At 38.1% G+C, this 20,477-nt stretch overlaps 1 protein-coding gene across 1 annotated transcript; it reads left to right on the top strand.

The window, feature by feature from the left end:
- The first annotated feature begins 3,642 nt into the window (after nucleotides 1–3,642).
- On the top strand, nucleotides 3,643–18,742 carry LOC140230315 (alpha-2,8-sialyltransferase 8B-like). Its single transcript, XM_072310468.1, has 4 exons — nucleotides 3,643–3,775; nucleotides 14,792–14,876; nucleotides 15,143–15,691; nucleotides 18,448–18,742. Exons 1-4 carry the CDS (start codon nucleotides 3,643–3,645, stop codon nucleotides 18,740–18,742), a joined length of 1,062 nt encoding a protein of 353 aa, XP_072166569.1.
- Nucleotides 18,743–20,477: the final 1,735 nt, after the last annotated feature.

The following is a 20,477-nucleotide window of genomic DNA, read 5'->3' as shown; positions in this document are numbered from 1 at the left end:
AGCGTTCAGAGTTCAGTTCAATACAAACTTGTGGTTCCGGTTTATCATTTATTGGGAAATGTTGTCATACTGGCTTTGCTTCGCGAATCGGCGTTCTCCATATGCGACGACAGCCTTGCGTCCTTGGAGACGGCGAACGCGAAGCGCTTGGAGAATGTGTCGGGGTGACAACAACGTCCTTCGACCGGTCGACCGCGGTTCAGCGAAGGCGACGGATCCAGCCCCGTGTAACCGGCGTTGCCGTGGAGGGGGTGCGTCTCGAACTCGGCGAGGGAAATCAGGGCAACGGGTCAGGCAGCGGCTGAACAGGAGACACCTGTGGAGTCTCGACCCGGTGATTGTGTGAGCTTATCTGGACGAAGCTCCACTATACCCTTAACAGCCGTCTGGAAAAATATTACAAACAACATCTTACGAGATAACTGTCTTACAATCATTATCCACTTCTGTAATACCTTTACCTTGTTGCCGTCATCAACTCACAAACATAATGAGGGCATTATATATACATTCAAACAGCCTATTTTAGCCATTTATATAAGAAATACAGAAATATCACAAGGGCCTCTCAAATGTATCCTAATCTCAAAATATACAGCAAACCGTTAAATCCACAACATCATCATCACTACAATTCACTACGTGGGGACATAATTCCGCGTATTACACTGTACTCCAGACTTCAGCTATCAAAATTACTCCTTTTCCTTACAATTATCTTCAGTCCTCCTCATATCATACTCGAATACAAACAAAAAACCCTATATCAACGTTCTTGAGTTAACTTAAACTGTATTCATATCACAACTTCAGACAGCAAGGAAGGGCTTCTAAACTGTCCTGGTATCAATAATTATAGAATACGGCTTACCGCCAAAAATATAACGATACAGTAACAATTACTATCTGAGCAAACTCAAACCATTATCCATAGTACAGAATTATAAATAAGACAAACTGAAACTTACAGTTGGGCCTTGGACACCCCAGTTGTGGCATCACTGCTAGACAAGGCTCTGCAGCGTCTGGTCTGTCTGGTGGCAAGACAGGGTGTGGCAGCCTCACTTCTTGTGAGCCTGCCTATACATACGCTGGCTGCTGCAAACTTAACTATGCCGGGAAACAATAGCTGTCAAACACCTGCATGTGGGATGCCTCCAACCCAACTATTTAAATTAGATTTAAATAAACTCCTTACAGACATGACTGTCTTTATCGAGCACTAGCTAATTTATCCTTCAGTGAATTTCTTCCAGATTTGAATACGTTGTAGCTGAGACTTTGGGCTATCTGTAAGGCGCCTCTGATTTTTCATTGGACGTTGGGATTACATCGAAAAACGTGGTTGAAATTGACGCTTAGCTTCAATGTCAGGAGATATGCCTTTCTTTCGGTGACTTTCTTTGCAATAGCTCAAGAAAAACACGCCCTTTCACCCCCACATTTTGTACATGCTTAGTCCATGTCATGCACACCATTTCATAAATAACAATCAATTCATCAGACACCGTCTTTTGTAGGTACATTAGGGTCAAAGGTCATAAATGATTCATCCTGTATCTTCGTAAATACCTGTCCTACCTTTGCCATGTTTTGCACACGTATAGACGGTGTCGCAAGAATCGTTTCACAACGTATCATAACCACTTTTTGCTCAGACGCCATCTTGGGTGTGTAAAGAGGGGTCAAAGGTGTATGGTAGGTGTCCAACCCACCGACCGGGTCCATAACGACCGACCGCGCATTATAATGGCATTGCGCGTACAGAAGGAAAATGTACGCATGGGACTACGCGCAACGGTGTTCGATTCTTCACTGGGCTACGCTACCGAGTAAAATATGGCGAAAACAACTACTAGTTAAGTATTCCCTCTAAATTACCGAAATTTAGCAAAATCGAATAAGATTTATCGTGTAACTACATATAACTAGGCCTACCTTTGCTGACTCGTTGTTAGATGTAGAGTATCCTTCCGTAATAAATTTGACGATTTTGACCGCAAAATTGTCACCGCCGCTTGTACGATCGTGCACACACGTTACACATACACATGACATAAACATTTTGTCGAGTTGATGCAGAAACGAGAAATGAATGTGAAAAAACAAACCGACTCATCTAATTTATTTCAATTACGATGAAAAGTTTCCTAATGAAAATCAAGTCAAATTCATCAAACAGTCCTTCAAAAGTAATATCGAAGGATTCAAAATATATTCAAATATTATTGGGGGAAAAATTACGACTAGAAAAAAACAGCAGCTTGTCGAAAAAACGCGTTTAAGTACGCTTTATACGTATTTTCAATAGAGGGCGGGGTGGTCGGTCGATATGAGCCGGGCAACTGAGTGCGGAAAAAATGACACCCCACGCGTTCGAAGCCGCCATCTAGAGCGCGTACCTCAGATCGCATTTTCAGTGCGCGCTTGTGAATCCGGAGTATTTTCTCCACACGTGAGTAAAATTTCAGGCAAATTGTGAGATTTTTCACGTTTCTATTGATAGAAAAACGTTAGGTGTCCGATATTATGAACACCCAACCATACTTCATTCTGTATCTTCGTTACAGTGTATAAGGAATTTGGTACCAAAGATGACAGATCTGACTCCCTTTTGTAAATGAGAATCCAAACATCACACGGCCAATGTCCCTAAACAAAGATGAAACCTGTTTGGTCATGCCCATTAAGTGTTGGGATCAGGACTCAAATCAATGAGTTTCGAATAGATCGGATCACCTAATTTGTCAGTGTTGACAAATTCCAAGTCTAGTTTAATAGGTAAGCTGAAACTGATTGTGACAAAATGAACTTTTATCCACAATACTCAGAAAATAAATACAATCACATGTATTATGTAAACATGTACGTATTTTATATTTATGTTCATTAAATTCTTTTTACTCCAGAATCTACTGCATTTTCCTGCCCTAGAGGCCCACTAAATCTGGAACACTGCTCAATGTAACCCCTATCTCAGGACACCCCGAGAGGTACTATTGTAAGCTGCCATTACAACACAAGAATGTCATGATAGAGGAAAAAAATATCAGCAAACCTGTCTACTAGACCATGAAAACAATGGCTTTTCATAGTCAGATGAACAGGTCTTTATTCTTTGTCTTCTAATATGTGGGAAGGTGGTTCGCGGGGGGAGGAGTCTACGATTTGTACGAGCAGACAGACGATAATTAGCTCATAGTCAGTTGGGCAAATATAATGATCAAGTTAAGACGACTTGGCGCTTCGATTTGGCGCCGGGGATATTACAAATCCCCTTGCAAATGATGTGAAATAATATGTGGAATAACCATCGTAGAAACATTCCAATACATATAAATATAGGATGAATTTAGTGATGATTATAATCTGCATTTCATAACATAACGTCGAAGACCGAATTAATCATCAACTGATACCCTAACGTCGATCGAAGCTGAAAACACGCCCATTTTAGATTTGGCGTTCTTTTGCAGCCTGAATCATGAATGGTGGACTTCGCCATTTTTCGACCTTCTAATATCGTTCGCCTGCCTCATGAATACAGCTTGGTACTATAGACTTGTGTACAAGTATTCATGACCATGAACGATAAATGGCGTGTAACGCGGCAGTGTTCAGCTCTGAGAGGATAGCGCGAAGATGGCTTCCGTCCGGTACGTGAAAAGGTGTTCTGCTCTGTGCCTATGCATCGTGATCATTTGCCTGAGCGCCCTGACCATGAAGACAACTCGGAAGAACTTCGAAAGAGTTGCAAAATATAGGTCCAACCCTGGTAAGTCGATCATGATAGATTTTCCTAATAAGCTACGGCGTCTCTTTCATAGAGATTTATGATTTCACACAAGGTGTAGTACTCTTCCGTATCGGTACATTTTATAACGCATCTAGCTATGGTTCAGAGAAAACTCTTTAATGATTCGTAGCTCTTTTTTCTCCGAAGAATTAAAATGTGCTTCAAGCCCCAGTTCAATTCAAATCAATTTTTTTTTTTCAATATCACAAATTCTTTCAAGTACAACAATGACAACAAATCAACGTAATACAAAATGTATGAACATTTTAAAGCGGAACAGAAAAATAAGCAAGTCAGTGCAAGTAGGCCTACATAACATATATCAAACTACTTGTTCAAAATTATTGTGTTATTGGAAAAGAGGTCCAAAGTATAAGGACAAGCTTGTGTAGAGATGTGGGCCACTCCATTTAGAAGTAAAGAAGAAAAAAAGGTAAAGAAATGGGAGCACAAAAGCAAACCAGCACACAGGCGCACATGCGGTCGAGGATACAAAGACGTTACAAAACAAACCAGCAAGAGAGATCGGGAAGGGGCAGCTAGAGAAGGAGGGACTAATGGACAGGAAGCAGGTGGTCCTGGGCACATACAAAGCAATTGCCAGACACTATCCACTGGCATGGGCACAGTATCGACAACAACAGAGAACAAGACCAATAACCTATAAAATTAAAAGGCAGAAATTAATTCAAACAGTAGTTGATAAACGAGTAAAGCTAACTCTATTTTTTATTTGAATACAGCAGCAACATTGGTGTGTTTGTGTGTGTGTGTGTGTGTGTGTGTGATTTTTTACGTTCGATTCCAAAAACTTGGTCCAATACAAACAAATGTATACTCTGACCATCTGTGCGAGAATAGTGCAGTGAAGTTCGTCTAGCAGGGTGTATGAACAATGGTACTTCTAAAAAAAATATAAATAAAAAAAAACATATCAAATGCTTTCGCTAACCCACTGTTCCTGCAAGTTAACATAAATTGTCGTAGAGGATTAAAACGTTAGTCTCGAACCTTGAGAAGTTTGCTATCGAGAAACAATGGTCTGTATGATCACCTGATTTTACGTTAAGTGTGATTTTCTGAGCCTTTTTATGGATACAATTTATCAATCAATTATTGTTGTGTATTTCTCCACGCAAGAATACCAAATATATACCGTAACTTAAATCATGGTTATATAAGACTATAACAAAGGGTAAGTAAAGTATGTGTTGGGGCAAACTGCTTCAACTGGATAATGATGCCAATATATATTCCGAACTATAATTTTACAACCATCATTGACATGAGTATGTCCATGATGATTTACTATCTATCTACATAAACAACAAGGAATTTAGTGGATGAGGCGATTTCATATCATCAAACACAACGTTGTCTGGATGAATCGTAAGTGAATTGCTATAAAAAGCATAAACTGAGTCTTTTGCAAGTTGCATCGCTTAACATTTAAACTCATCAGTTTTTAAAAGAATATCTACAAATTTGTAGATCTCAATTCAATTCAATTCAATTCAATTCAATTCAATTAAAAGTTTATTTCATTTTTCGACAAACATATATGTTTCACTTCCTTTGAAAATAGAGAATGGGTAAACAGAGCATTGTGAAATGAAACGAATGAACAATATTTGAGGACCTTCTAGTAATTATACATTGTAGTAAAAAAAAAAAGAAGAAGAAAAGAAGCAGAAGTGGTCGAACGCAACGGCGTAGCCAGGATTTGATCTTGGGGGGGGGGGGGGCGGTTAGGGAGCGAAGAGACCGAGCCCGAGCGAGCGGGGCGAGCGAGGGGGGGGGGGGGGAGGGTGTGGGAGGGGGGTGTCCCCCCTCCCACGGTAAGAACTTTTTGCATTTTGATGTTGTAAATGATGCAATTTGATGCATGTTTTTGCGCGTTTTATCGACCTGAAACAGTCCCACTTGTTTAAGGTAGCAGTATATTTCATTGTAGATTATTATTTAACAATTTGTCTATAAAATGGTATAATCTTAAATACACTTCTTGTATTAATTCTTTTCACTGAATATCATGAACGCGACTGAACCCGAGCGAGCGGAGCGAGCGAGGGGGGAGGGGAGGGTGTGGGAGGGGGGTGTCCCCCCTCCCACGGTACGAACTTTTTGCATTTTGAAGTTGCAAATGGTGCAATTTGATGCATGTTTTTGCTCGTTTTATCGACGTGAAACAGTCCCACTTGTTGAAGGTAGCAGTATATTTTAGTGTAGATTATTATTGAACAATTTGCCTATAAAATGGTATAATTTAAACACACTTCTCAATATTAATTCTTTTCACTGAATATCATGAACGCGACTGAACCCGAGCGAGCGGAGCGAGCGAGGGGGGAGGGGAGGGTGTGGGAGGGGGTGTCCCCCCTCCCACGGTAAGAACTTTTTGCATTTTGATGTTGTAAATGGTGTAATTTGACGCATGTTTTTGCGCGTTTTATCGACGAGAAACAGTCCCACTTGTTTAAGGTAGCAGTATATTTTGATGTAGATTATTATTGAACAATTTGCCTATAAAATGGTACAATTTAAATACACTTCTTGTGTTAATTCTTTTCACTGAATATTATGAACGCGACTGAACCCGAGCGAGCGGAGCGAGCGAAGGGGGAGGGGAGGGTGTGGGAGGGGGGTGTCCCCCTCCCACGGTGAGAACTTTTTGCATTTTGATGTTGCAAATGGTGCAATTTGATGCATGTTTTTGCGTGTTTTAACGAGTTGAAACAGTCCCACTTGTTTAAGGTTGCAGTATATTTTAGTGTAGATTATTATTGAACAATTTGCCTATAAAATGGTATATCATCTAAATAATCTTCTTGTATTAATTCTTACACTGAATATCATGAACGCTGTCTGCAGTTCAGCAATCAAACAGAAAAAGCATGCACACGAGGGTGTAGATAGGGGCATATCCCCTCCCACACGAAGGTGATTTCGCGTTTTCAGACCTGAAATTCAGCGATCTGGTGCAGATTTTTGGTGCAATACTTTTTCATCGAAGTGTTAAAATCACGGAATTTAGCTCTTATTCCGAATGTGCACCATCTGTGTGTCATGTATAAAGTCTAGTGAGGTAGAGCTTAGGGGTAGGGGGATTCCCCCTCCCGCTCGCGGAGCTTTTGCGTTTTTAGAATTGAAATAAAGCGATCTGGGTATAGCCACAGTCTACTTCTATGCATGGTGGAAAGGGGGGGGGGGAGGGAACCTTGAGTTTTCGGAATGTAAGTGATAAGTCTTGTGCACTCAGAATTATTCATTTTTTTTTTTTTTGTAAATCTAAAAAGTGTACTAAGCTAGGGAAAGAGGCAGAGAGGGGGAGGGTTTGGGAGGGGGATACCCCCTCCCAAGCACGAGAGATTTTGCATATTTTGAATTGAAATTCAACGATCTGGTGCACACTTTGAGTGAAATATTCAAAAAAATATCTTATTTGATGAAAGGTTGGAAAGGAGACCCGCTTCATGTGCATGCATACAGTATACATGCATTTTTTTTTCGCCTCCCAAATCCCCGGTCCAAATCTTAGGGGGGGGGGGGGGCGACCGCCCCCATCGCCCCCCCCCCCCCCCCCCGGGGTCGAAGTGAAGTACATGTATAACCTTGCTTAAAGTAAGAACAATAGAGGGACCCACTAAAAAGACAGAGCTTCTATAATATATTTTATGTTAATAGAAAAGATTAGAGTCATCGGTATAAAATGGAAAAAAAGTTTATGTGAAGAACTGTGAAAATCATTGATTCATATGGGGACCAAACAGGCTATACCTTAGGGTACACTACACAAAATAAATGTCACGCCTCGTTGATGCATTGTACACTTCAGAAAAAAGAGAAGTTAAAAAAACAAAAGCATACAAGGTTATGATTATTTGGTGGGCAACAACAAATCCCCGTAAAACATTCAATCCTTTCAATTAAACCTGAAAATTTCACGGAGAAAGAGGGGAAGGAACAGGTAGAAAATTTGAGAAACAATTGAATTAAAGTTCTTTCCAATTGAATAAAAAAAATAAAAAACCGAAAAATCAAATATCAGATACTTGCGGGCACTCTCTACTAGTCAAAAACATTTTGTCGTATAGATCATGCCACCTCATACTAACTTACGATGAAGAGAACATTTCGCTGAAATAGTTTTCATTTTCTGTAGAATTACAGTGTATGTGGAAGTTAATTTATCCATACCAGGAGACTAGTAGCATTCCGATGACAGAAAATAAAATGTCCTTTGTGGCATTACAAAATGCATTGAGAATCATTTGTTTTTGTGTTTTGTTGTTGTTCTTTGTTGTTTTTTGAGAGGGGGGGGGAGGTCTCTTAATAGCCTTGTGGCTGCAGAAGGGAAGATGTCGTCATTCAGAATAATTACATTTCAAGACACCAATATCTACAATGACTAAACATGAAGCAATGTATATAAATCTAAATCCAAATTCTTTTTGGCATACTTCCTTCCACAAGAAAATGTTATTAGCGTTAGCGGTACAGTGTGCATAGTTTACTCATAAAACTAAGAGTGTTCATCCGTTTACATACGCTTACAAAATTGGCAGAAGAGATACGAATAATGTTTCAATCATTAGTGCACACACAACATTGTTACTAATGTTCCTTTTAGTAAATACCGTTACAAAATATTTAGTTTTGCCGACAGTTCTCACCTATTTTGTTACATACAAATCACCATCACTAGCCTTCTCGTAATGGGGTTGAATTTATTTGAATGCTAAAATCACAGCGTGACAACATGTCCCGAAACTGTTAAAGAAGAATGAGCAATAGATTTTTTATACATATGACAAGAACATAATGTAAGAACTAAGAAAAGAGTCGTTCGGAGCTTAACATCTAAATGGCTTATAAAAATCATTGAAACTGACACCATTAGCTTGTGATAGTTACTCAGCAAAATTGAACAATCTAGGGGATAAAAAAAAAATCTTATGTCTAAAAGTAGGCCTAAATGACAAGGTAATCTGTTAAAAAAAGTGTTTTCAGTAAATTGCTGTGGTCGTTTATGATAAAAATATACTGAATGTCTTGTTAACCCTGGGGCCTCTCAGTGATATCTCCATTTATTCTGAAGGATTTCACAGTATGGTTTGAACATTTCGACGACTATGGATGAGGTAAATTAGCCACAACAATGTATAGAATTCTTCAGGCAATCTCAAATAGCACGTATTGTGTTTTAAAACCATTCTCTTGCTTCACTGATTTTACTTGACCGGGTGGAAAGTCAACACGTAAGGGGCGAGAATGAAATTACGTATATTGATGTGTATTGATGTAGATGATAAATAATACGATTGACCTTTTCTGTCGTTCTTATACAACAAAATACCCGGCATTCTCTTGACAATCAGATTTACCCCCCGAGACACTTTATCCCTCATTTTTATATTGCAGCTCTGAAAAGGCAATACCTGAATATCACGATACATTAAACTGCCTTGTACTAGGTGTTACCAAAAAAAAAGAAGAAAATCCCACTTTTAATGCTTAAAGGACAAGTTCACCTTCATTAACATAGGGATTGAGAGAATGTAGCTATATTAGTGGAACACATCATTGAAAGTTTGAGGAAAATTGGACAATCCGTTCAAAAGTTATGATTATTTTTGAAGTTTTTATGCAGTCACCGCTGGATGAGAAGACTACTGCAGTGTATGATGTCACATGCGTACAACAATAATAAGGAAAATATAAAGAGAATTTCACAAAATTTCATCTTTTGAAAAAAAGTACACATTCCCTTGACTCGTTACTGACATATGTTATGGGTAATATTATTCCCATTGCCTTTAGAAGGAGGCAAGTCAAGTGCTCTTTTATTATGTGAAAAAAAGTGAAAATATGTTGAATTTTCTTTACATTTTCTTTATACTGTTGTACTCATATGACATCACGAGCCTTAGTAGTCTCCTCATCCAGCGGTTCCAACACAAAAATGTTAAAAATTCATAACTTTTGCATCGATTGTCCAATTTTCCTCAAACTTTCATTGATGTGCTCTGCTAATATTGATGCATTCTCCCAATCCTTATGTTAATGAAGGTGAACTTGTCCTTTAATAGATCGAAAACTATAATTATATCAGATAAAACTGTAATTGATATGAGTAATAGCTGAATACAGTACAATTTAGTTGGAGGTAATTTTAATATGAAAACCTATATCAGTTTCATGAAATCCACGATTAATATCAAAGTTAGGTTCCAGATTTTGGTCAAATTCTAACCCTCTGTACAAAACCTGAACTTAAAACAGGAACTAATGACGTGTATGTGAGTGTGTACTTACAATGACCCTGAACAATGGACCTGGATACCACCTGTTCAGAGCTCTGCTCCAAGGCACATGCATGCTTTATTAATTATTCATGATGGATTGCCTGGGCACTGCTCGTCTGAATTCCTAGCAAAAGGTAAAATGCATGCACATGAAATAAGTAAGCACATGTTTCCACGTGCTTGCGTACACCACAGTTCAGAATGAATAAAGACTAGCTGTGATGGTGGAATTTCTCATGAATGAATAATGGAGCATTCAAATCTTGGTCATTGTCCAGGACCATTGTCTGGGTGTCAACTACACACTCCCACACACACCAATTGACTTCTGTGCAAAGTTAAAGGGACATTCCAGACGATTTTCATAATTTCACGTCATGTAGTACATAAATCGACAACTCCATGTATAGATTTGTGGAATTTATTGTGGTTCTTGAGCAGAGAAACAATACTTTGAAAAACCTTAAACAAATTACACTGAACAAGGATGATGACATAGGAGGTTCACATATTTCAGAAATGTAGCAGTGTAATTCCGTTACAATACCGCTTGCTTGCAAGTTCACCTGTGTATAATCTATGCATGTCTTCTTCTTTTGTTCTGCTTCCTTGAGCCCCAACTCATGCATTCTTATGGTGACGCTGCCATGTCATCATCCTTTCATTGCAATTTGTTCAAAATTTTGAAAATATTCTTATTCTTCATCCCAATTATTAAAAATTCTGAAACTCTGTCCTCAGTATAACTAATTTATAGCTGTTCAAATGTAAAAATCTGAAACTTATCCGGAGGTCTCCTTTAAAGTTTTGTACAGAAGGTTGAAAATAGAGCAAAATCTGAAACCTAACTGAAAAATTAATGTTTAATTTAATGAAACTGAATTATGCTGTTATTTTGAACTTGCCTTCAACAAAATTGTACACTGTTCAGCTATTGCTCAATGTCGGTGTTATCTGATATATAGCTTTTGAAATAAATAAGGATCAAAAGTGGGAAATGTTTTTTGTAACACCTAGTATTTGTGTAGGCGCTATGTATATAATGATATGTGTATAGTTTACTATTAGCAGATGAAACAAGACCCAGCTGTAGTGCTTAAAATAGTTCTAAAATGTGAGTTAGGGATAGACACAACCAGTGTAAAAAAGTTAATGAGTATAATCAATGCTTAAGTATTGTTAAATATGCAAAATATGATCAAAAATTATAACAAAATTGTTTCCAGACTAAACCGTCTACAGTTATGGTTAAGTGAGAAAAACAGTGATACCTCATTTTAATTTAGACTTATTTAGACACGATGTTTTGTGATACACTGTACAACTGACCTACACATATGCATCAAATGTGATAACTCGAACATTTTTAAAATCACTTCTCCCAGTGGTAAACAGTACCTTTAACGGATTTTCTTCATTACAACCAAGTGTTTGTACCAGGGAGGTGTTAAAGAGATGGAGTGGCAACTCTTCGTAATTCATGCTTGCAAACACAATCATGTTTGGGTTCAAGCAAGGAGGTTCAAGGCGATACAATCTAGCATTCCACTACGCTTTTAAGTCATGCTCGGCACCGCTCTAGTTGCAAGACGAAGTTCGGAGACGAAGAACGCATTTTACCTTTCGTTGAATTACAAGCTTTATTTCACCGTAGAATTTTAAATGAAATACTCAAATTGACTTGAAATAGTTTAAGAAAGAATTCAACATTATAAACATGTATTTCTAGTTTCTTGGTAATGCGGAAATCGAAAAGAAATGAAAATTAGACCCTCTTAAAAACCCAATATTTTTCTATAATGCGCACATTTCCGCATGTTAGTTTTCTATCTTTTAATCTGGGATATTTTGATCTTTCAAATAAAGTACTCCGCTAAAGCGTGCTCCAGCGTGCTTTAAAACTGTTTGCTGTTAAAATTGTCAGTTTTACACTGCATTTTGATTCGCTGCTTCAATTCAAGGTACACAAAATTTTTCAACATCTCACAACAGCCAACATGCATGTCACTTTGTTGCAATTATACAATTGCAATAAACAACAAGTTCAGGCACGTGGAAATTAGGGTATTAAGGCAGATTTCGTACCACGAGCAAAATTAAAATAAAATGGATTACAGTTGTAAGCTTCAAATCCGTGTATGTTATAGAGCATTGCTTTGCAGGTTTACAGTAACTATGTTATCGATATGTATTGTGTCAGCGTGAACAAGAGTTGTCCAAATAATGAACCTGTATTGAATATCAGAGTCCGTATTTACATGATTTTAATCAACTGAATTTCAATTTCAATTTCAATTTCAATTTCAATTTCAATTTTATTTCCATTTCCATTAAATAAACAGAAAATCATTTGAAAAATTAAGCAACGCCCTTTGAGATAACTACGGAATAGAGTCAGGCGGCTGTTTCCAGTTCTCAGCAAACAAAATATGAAGTAAGATTAAAGGCATAATTTACCATTTGCAGATGAAACAAAAACCCAGCGTGAGAGCTTCATAATAGTTCTAAAATGTGAGTTAGGGATAGAAACAACCACTGTAAAGAATTTGAATAAGTATAATGATGTTTAAGTATTGTCAAATAAACAAAATGTGAGCAATAGTTATAATAAAAATGTTTCCAGACAATGTACCAGACTAAACCATCTACAGTGTACAGTTTATTGAAAAAAACAAACAAACATATATCTCCTTATATTTTAGGCTTTATTGCAACAATCTTATTTGATAACAAGTTTTGTGATAAAACTGACTCACACATATGTGACCCTGCACCACAAAACCAACAAAAAGTCGCCAGACATGGATTTTCAGTTAAGGGCAGATTCTGAAAGAGCAGACTCTAAGCTTTAAAATGATGTATAACTCAATTCAAATGGATTCCCCTAACCTAACTAAATAGGGGAAGTGTGGGAGAGCTGAGCCACTGGGAGAGTTGATCCAGGCCACCTCACATCTTCATAGTGACTGACAGTATACAGCTGCTGCCATTTCTTGTTCATGCCTATGATTAACTATATACCAGTGTATGAGGCAGCCACATTGGACGAAGCATGACAAAATAGTCAAAGAAAAAACATTTTTGGTCACCAAAGGTGAATACCCACTTGTCAGATATGTGGTTTTCTCTCACACCTATGGTAGAGGATAATTGTGAATCAGTAATACAGTAGCAGATAGTCTGTATATCACTTGTTTCTTTCAGCAAATTTCAACAGGTTTGGTGCAGTCACTTTCGTAGGCTCTGAGGGTTAGTTTAAATGGCGGCTGTGGGGAGAGTTGAGCCAACGTGTCGAGGGAGAGTTGCGCCATGGCTAAACCCTGCATTCCAGTGGGTCAGCCCTCAAGTGGCTCAACCCTCCCTTCAAGTGGCTCAATGAGTGTCATTTTTTTTTTTTTTTTTGGCCAAAGAAAGGGGTCTGCAATTGGATGAGGTGAGGAATATTGGAAAGGTATGTGGTGTTCTCGCCAAGGGTGAAGCCCTATGGGTGGTTTCTTCTTCCTCACACCAACGGTTGACTTATCATGCAAATCCACTAAGAATACATGTAGAAATCCTGATCATGTGATCGTGGGTGGAACCCAACAACATCCACATTATCCATCCGATGACCCGTAAGTCGAACAGACGCCCCACCCCCTTTGTTACCATTACACCATCCTTCCTTTAGATAGGTTTCCATAGTCATTTTCCTTCATAAGCCTGAACTTCTTAATATGATATGCAGGGCCTATAGCATAATGGCTCAACTCTCCCAACCCCGTGGCTCAACTCTCACCACATCCAGGGAGAGTTGAGCATTTTTGTAAAATATTTTTGTTGAAGTGTCACCCCCAAGTTGTTTGTGCTAGGTGTCTTATTGGGCTATCATATTACTGTATGCCTGACTAGTTGTAGTATATACCAGCGAACGAATAATCCATAAATTATGTATAGTTATTGAAGAGTATCACTAAATGTAAAAAGTGGCTCAACTCTCCCACACTTCCCCTACTGGAAAAAAAGCACACACTCTGGAAAAGACTGTGAACTGAGAAAGGAGGCTCTAAAGTACACGGTTCATTCAAGCGCTTACTCTTTACCAAGCCGCGCTAGCTGTGCCATGAAAGGGACAAAACACAGGACGTAAACCACCTGAGAAACAACAATGAAGGGATTATCAGATTAAGCTGAAATTAAGCATATTCTATGAGCACATTCTGCCCATGATTGATGCTAACTTTCAAAGCAGTAGCGACATCCTGTCAGAAGTTATTAGACTTGAAAGTGAAGAGTGTGAAAGGATTTCAAGACATGCAAAGCTACCTCTAAGTCATACCTAATCATTATACTAAAAACTGCTAAAAACACACTTTCCCATTCATGTTAATATACCAAACTGAAAAATAATGTAGAAGAAGGATAGCTCTTTCAGAAAATAAGAAAAACTCAAGATTGACGTAGTTGAACCATTTCACCTTTTTTTTTTTTGAGTCCTCACTTAAAATCAAGGGTGCGACTTTTTGTTTGTTTTGTGGTGCACGGTCACATATATGCATCAAATGTGATATCTTGAACATTTTTAAATCACTGATCCCAAAGGTAAACATGAACATTAATGTTATCCACATAGTGTAAGCATCACCATAATACTTCTGAATCAAAACTCTCGTGTATAGACCTTTTTGTATTTCAACATACTTTCACTCAGATCGTGGCCTTGTGGCGTCAGTGCAATTACGGACGACGGCAGCAAAAAGGGAACCCGCAAAGCCGAATGAGTATATTGTGACAAGGTAAGACTAATTTCTTGCTTATGATGGTCCTACGTCATGATCTTTATGTTGTCCAAGTAAATAAATCATAAATTATGGATCTAAAAATAGTGTATAAAGCACACATTGACACGTAGCATGCAAGGAAAGGAAAGACTGTGTAAATGCAATGAATATTGCTTGATTGCATCCATCATAATTACTGAATGACGTGCACTGTTTGGAAAGGTAAGCCAAAGATGTGATTTTGCATTTCAGTTTTTCTTGTTTTTCTTGATCTTTTAAAGGGAAAAGATAATGACGAATATTACCCGCGAGAAGACTATCCAGATATTTCTACCTGGAATACGGCCGGATGAAATGAAAATAACGGCGTCTCTAACTCGCTTGAAGCGATACAACCAGACCAGGTCCCTCCCGCTGATAGATTCCTGCGCAATCGTGGGGAATGGCGGCGTTCTATTGGCTAGCAGTTGTGGTGACGTCATCGACAAGGCGAATCTGGTTCTGCGAATGAACCTCGCGCCCGCTGGCGGGGAATATGCTCGTGATGTTGGATCGAAGACTAATCTAACAACGATTAACGGCGAACAGAGTAGAGCAATGTCGGCGTGTGCTAAGGTTGAATACATTAATATGTCGGTCGACAGTTTGCCAGACAATTGTCGAAATTTGCTGAAACTCATGCGGCGTCTGAATAACAGTGTAATTTGGTGCGTCAAAGGTTTTACACTGTTTAAATACATCAGGAAAGGATTGGAGTTCTACAAGAATTATCATGGCCTGAAAACTTCATTGGCCTTCAGTCCCGTTAGTCCAGTTGGTACAGCAGGAAAGTACGTAATGGTTATTTCTTACAGTTACCCGTAATACTTTATATATCTTTCTCTTTTGTTTGTTTATTTGGACATTCAATGTCTCCTCTCAGATCAAATTGGTCGTTAAAACATGCCAATGCGTTGAACAAAAGTACAAAAACAAAAGTGTTTGCTGAAACACATATATGCTGTTCACTTCGTCACGGTCATTAAATACATGCTCTGCCTAGGACTGAGGGTATAATAAACTTCAACTTGAGATGATTGCGTCTGTCCATTTACCCAAGAATTGAATTTTCCTTGGATGCCCGAACTAACCCTTATGGCACAGTCACAGTGTTGTCACATAGCAAAACACACTGTGGTTCACAGTGTGAAACACAGTGTGTGATGTCACACTATGTTACCTGTGAAATTGGGACATGTGGTAATGCTGTGTTATCACTGTATGGAAAATCACAGGGTAGATACTGTGGTAGGTATAACACAGTATGTCAAACTGAGGCATCCCATACTGCGTTATCTACCACAGTCTCTCACACTGTGCTATCTACCACAGCCTTTCACAGTCTCACAGAGTGTTATCTATCATAGTCTTTCACTCTGTGTTCTCAAACACAGTCGGAAAAAAAAATATGGGGCAATCAATAGCCATATATCCCAGAATTTACCTGATAGGCGAGTGATGAATTTCAGGACAAACATGTCCCTACCTATATGACCTGTCCTTCTCCTATAACCTCAAACAACTCATGCGGCCTGGTACCATTCTAGTCCTAAATATATCTATGATAGTCAGCCTATTCCTAGTTAGTCATTGGGTGTATAATTATATAGGCCATGGTTACTAACTATATGAAATATGAAATTACACTTTCATAACAAAATTTATAAAATTGAGAATATTATAACATTATTAGACAATCTTTAATAAATTTCAAAGTTAGTCCCATCATAAATATTCTAAATTTAGAAGTCTTTCATATATTTTCTCACATTTTGATTTTTCTCTGGTTTTGCTGTGTGGTACTCCTGTGTGGTATATTCTGTGTGGTACTGTTGTGCGATACTGTGTGGCTTTCCCTGTGTGGTACTTATATTCTTTTTTATTCCAGTTTGTACTTCTGCGTGATACTCATGTGAGGTACTGTTGTGTGGTACATTGTACTATCACGTGATGGTCCTGTAGTATAGTACATCAAGAAAAAAACAAACAAACAAGAATACCCTGTGTTATTGCTGCGTGGTATTAAGTATTGCTATGTGCTACTGCTGTGCGATATAATATGTGGTTTTGCTGTGTGATACTCCTATGCGGTACTGCTGCTTTGATATTGTCCTTAGTGGTAGTCCTATGGTATATGTGACAAAATACCACAGGAATATCCTGTGGTATTTTCCTGTGGTACTTTCTGTTGTATATTTTTCTGGTTTTGTTGTTTGGTACTTCTATTTGGTATTGCAGTGTGGTACTGCTGTGTGATACTATGTGGTTTTGCTGTGCGGTACTCCTGTGTGGTACTGCTGTGTGGTATTGTCCTGTGATTATGTCCCAAAATACCACAGGAATATCCTGTGTTCCGTTCAAATTGCGCATGAATTCAATGGCAATATTATTATCATGATTTTAATGACGTATCCCATCCCCATTCACTTGTGGGTCGGTCTTTACTGTGACAAATCTGCAACACTACATTTCAACATGATGCAGTGACACGTTCTGTGGTTATTATGTGTTAAGCGGTGGTACATGACGAGTCACCGTGTGACTTTTTGGTGAGAAACCACATAATCTAGAATTTTACACAGTGACAATTCGGCGGACATAATATTCACACATACTGCAATATATGTGACACAATGTGGTTTTGTGTGGCAAGTTGTAACACTGTGATTACTATGTGACTTTCGGTGAAGAATAGACTAGAATTCCACACTGTTGTAACTCTGTGGGCACACAAATTTCAAATATGACAGCATTTGACAGTGTGGTCATCATATGGTAAGCTGTTGTAACTGTGATTTCTATGAGATTAGCACGTGGTAAGTCACATACTAGGGTAGTTTTAAATACCCACTGTGCTCTTACGTGAGCTCATCATTCCCACAGGCTGTTAAATGTAGCACTCTGTGACTATCATGTGGTAACTGCAATGTGGCTAGTAGGAGATAAACCACATACTGCAGTAGTCTCTCGTTTCACACTGTGACATCTCTGTGGAGGCACCATTCCCATAGACTCCAGTATGTGACACTCTGTGGTAACTGCATGCCACCATAATTATGATATGTATGTGGTTAACCAAATAGTCTGAAAATTCATACTATGACAACTCTATGAACACACCATGCCCACATACTGCAGCATATGACACACTGTGACCATTATGTGGTAAGCTGTGGTAACTGTGTATGACTATGTGAGTTGCATGTGGTGAACCACATAGTTTGTTATTTCACACTGTGGCAACACTGTGAACACACTATATTCACACATTTTACACATAGTTAACTATGTGAACACAGTGTGGTAACACTGTGTTTGTTTCATAAGGGAAGAGTGACTTACAAATTGCTCATCGCTTGTTCCACCTATTTTGGAGACTTATGACGTAACCATGTTTTGACATTTAACAGTCAAAATGTATTGTTTGGTCCCAAATTAACACATTTCGTGTTATGCTTGATGTTTTTACGATAATTTTGTCATAGAATTTTGTTCTTCACCTACACAGTTTTGGTTTGTATCTGTTGCTTTGTTTATTCTCTGTCAGGTGGATGACGGTCAAACATGCAACGACAGGTGCAGCGCTCTATCTCGCAGCTACCACGTTTTGCCGACGAATCACGTTGTTCGGCTTCTATCCTCGCTACGTCGACCCCACAAACCGAACCCTTCGCTATCACTATTACGACGACACGCCCAAGAACTACTCAACGAGTCCTCACTCTTTCAACATGGAGTTCGATGTATGGCAGTCCCTCCAAGACGACGGTTACTTACAGGTCATCAACGATTGTGCGGGAAGGTGGGACAAACACGACTACCGCAGCCAGCTAGACACATGACCTTTGCTAGACACATGATTGTATTTTTGTATGTATAACTTGTGTGCATTTAGTATGTATTTTGTATGTTTTTATGCAGGGCGCTTTGTAAATCAGTTTTTTTTTTTAAAACTGACAAGGCTTCTTTTACTGCAAAAGAAAGCGCTTAGAATTGTTTTTAATTTACATACCCGAGAACATACAGATGCTTTGTTTTCTGACCATAAAATATTAAAAGTAAATGATTTGTATGTGTTTCAACTTGGCCAGTTTATGTTTAATTACAACAGTAACTTTTTACCTAAAATATTCCATGATTCATTTCATCGAAATAGTCATGTTCATAACTATCCCACGCGACGATCCGACGAATTTCATCTTCCACTAATGAGAACCGCACATGCCCAAAATACATTTCTTTATACCGGACCCAGACTTTGGAATAATTTAGATAATAGTTAGATTCCCCCAAATTTGTTACATTTAAATACAAACTCAGAAAATATTTACTTTCTACTTATAATCTTAGATAATTTAAATTGTTTTGATTCATGCTTGAGCCTTCACCTGTCCTGATGTCGCAGCACTTGGCGTGTTCTGTGTGCAGACTTCTCTTCTTTCTTCTCTCCTCTTCCTTTCCTGTCTTTTGTTCCTCGTAAACTTGTATTGTTACCGTCTTCTCTCCTCTCGGTACTGTCTCGCGTCTTACAGTGTATACGTGTGGGTAATCGAATGTGTGTACGAACGTGTTGTCCTTGTCATATTTTCCCGGTACGTGTGGTTCAGTGAGCAGTGTCCGGGCACTAGCATTGGTATTCTATATTTTTTCCCAACCGGTGTATCTCAAAATAATTACATGTATATTGTTATAGAATAGTACATAATTTACTCATTATTTGTCTATGCTTTTTAGTGGATCACTATTTTCCATAATCGAATTTATTTTCCGCTCTCCCACAAAGTATTTATACAGTGTTTTCCTAAATATTGTACATGTTATATGTTGTTCTATAATTTGTCTCGTATATATATTACATGAATCTTTTGCAAACGTTTGAACAATATTTCATCACATGTATACTTTGTATTATGTTTTTTTTTTTTTGATTTTCGATGATTGGAAATAAACTATGATTGAATTGAATTGAATTGAAAAAGGCTACCCTGTGAACATAGAACGGAAGAAATAGATAATAGTAATGAATATGACTTCAGATAGATTTTTTTTTTGTAGTTCTTTATTTAAATTTCGTTCAGTGCTACAAACTTAACACTCACACAAAGATAGATTAACATACATAGATACACACAAAGTGATACACCACAGACACAGTCATGCTTGTCAGGTGTGTCCATTAAAGTTAATGAATAGAGTCACACAATCATGTATTATGTATACAATCATGTATATATATTCGTACTTTATATTATATTCCTTAGATGCTTTTTGATTAAGAATTTTACTGTACAAATCAACTGAAGTAAAGTGAACTGAATATTCTAAGGTTGACATTCGTGATCATTATTCATTATGCCATTTTTTCACATCTTACCATCAATTTGCACGTCTGTATTTCACTACATACATTAAAGAAATATCAGATGGAGCTGGCTAGATGCTAACTCTGCCTATAAATCGCATACATATTTGCAATATTTGCAGACATTCAAGATATACAGGAACTGTAATCTTCTAAATATAATTCTAATCTAAATCCTAAATCTCATTATTATTGAGAAATAAAGAAACTTTGGG

The sequence above is a fragment of the Diadema setosum genome, chromosome 7, assembly GCF_964275005.1.
Source record: "Diadema setosum chromosome 7, eeDiaSeto1, whole genome shotgun sequence".
In the NCBI taxonomy this organism is placed as follows: domain Eukaryota; kingdom Metazoa; phylum Echinodermata; class Echinoidea; order Diadematoida; family Diadematidae; genus Diadema; species Diadema setosum.
Note: the sequence above shows the minus strand (reverse complement) of the source record. Positions and strands in the feature narration are given on the sequence as shown.

What these genes read in the sequence shown, in the direction of transcription:
- LOC140230315 (XM_072310468.1), top strand. Translation starts at nt 3,643, where the DNA reads ATGGCTTCCGTCCGGTACGTGAAAAGGTGTTCTGCTCTGTGCCTATGC. An exon ending in AAAATATAGGTCCAACCCTG is followed by an intron (nt 3,776 to 14,791) that starts GTAAGTCGATCA and finishes ACTTTCACTCAG; the next exon opens with ATCGTGGCCTTGTGGCGTCA. An exon ending in CCAGTTGGTACAGCAGGAAA is followed by an intron (nt 15,692 to 18,447) that starts GTACGTAATGGT and finishes ATTCTCTGTCAG; the next exon opens with GTGGATGACGGTCAAACATG.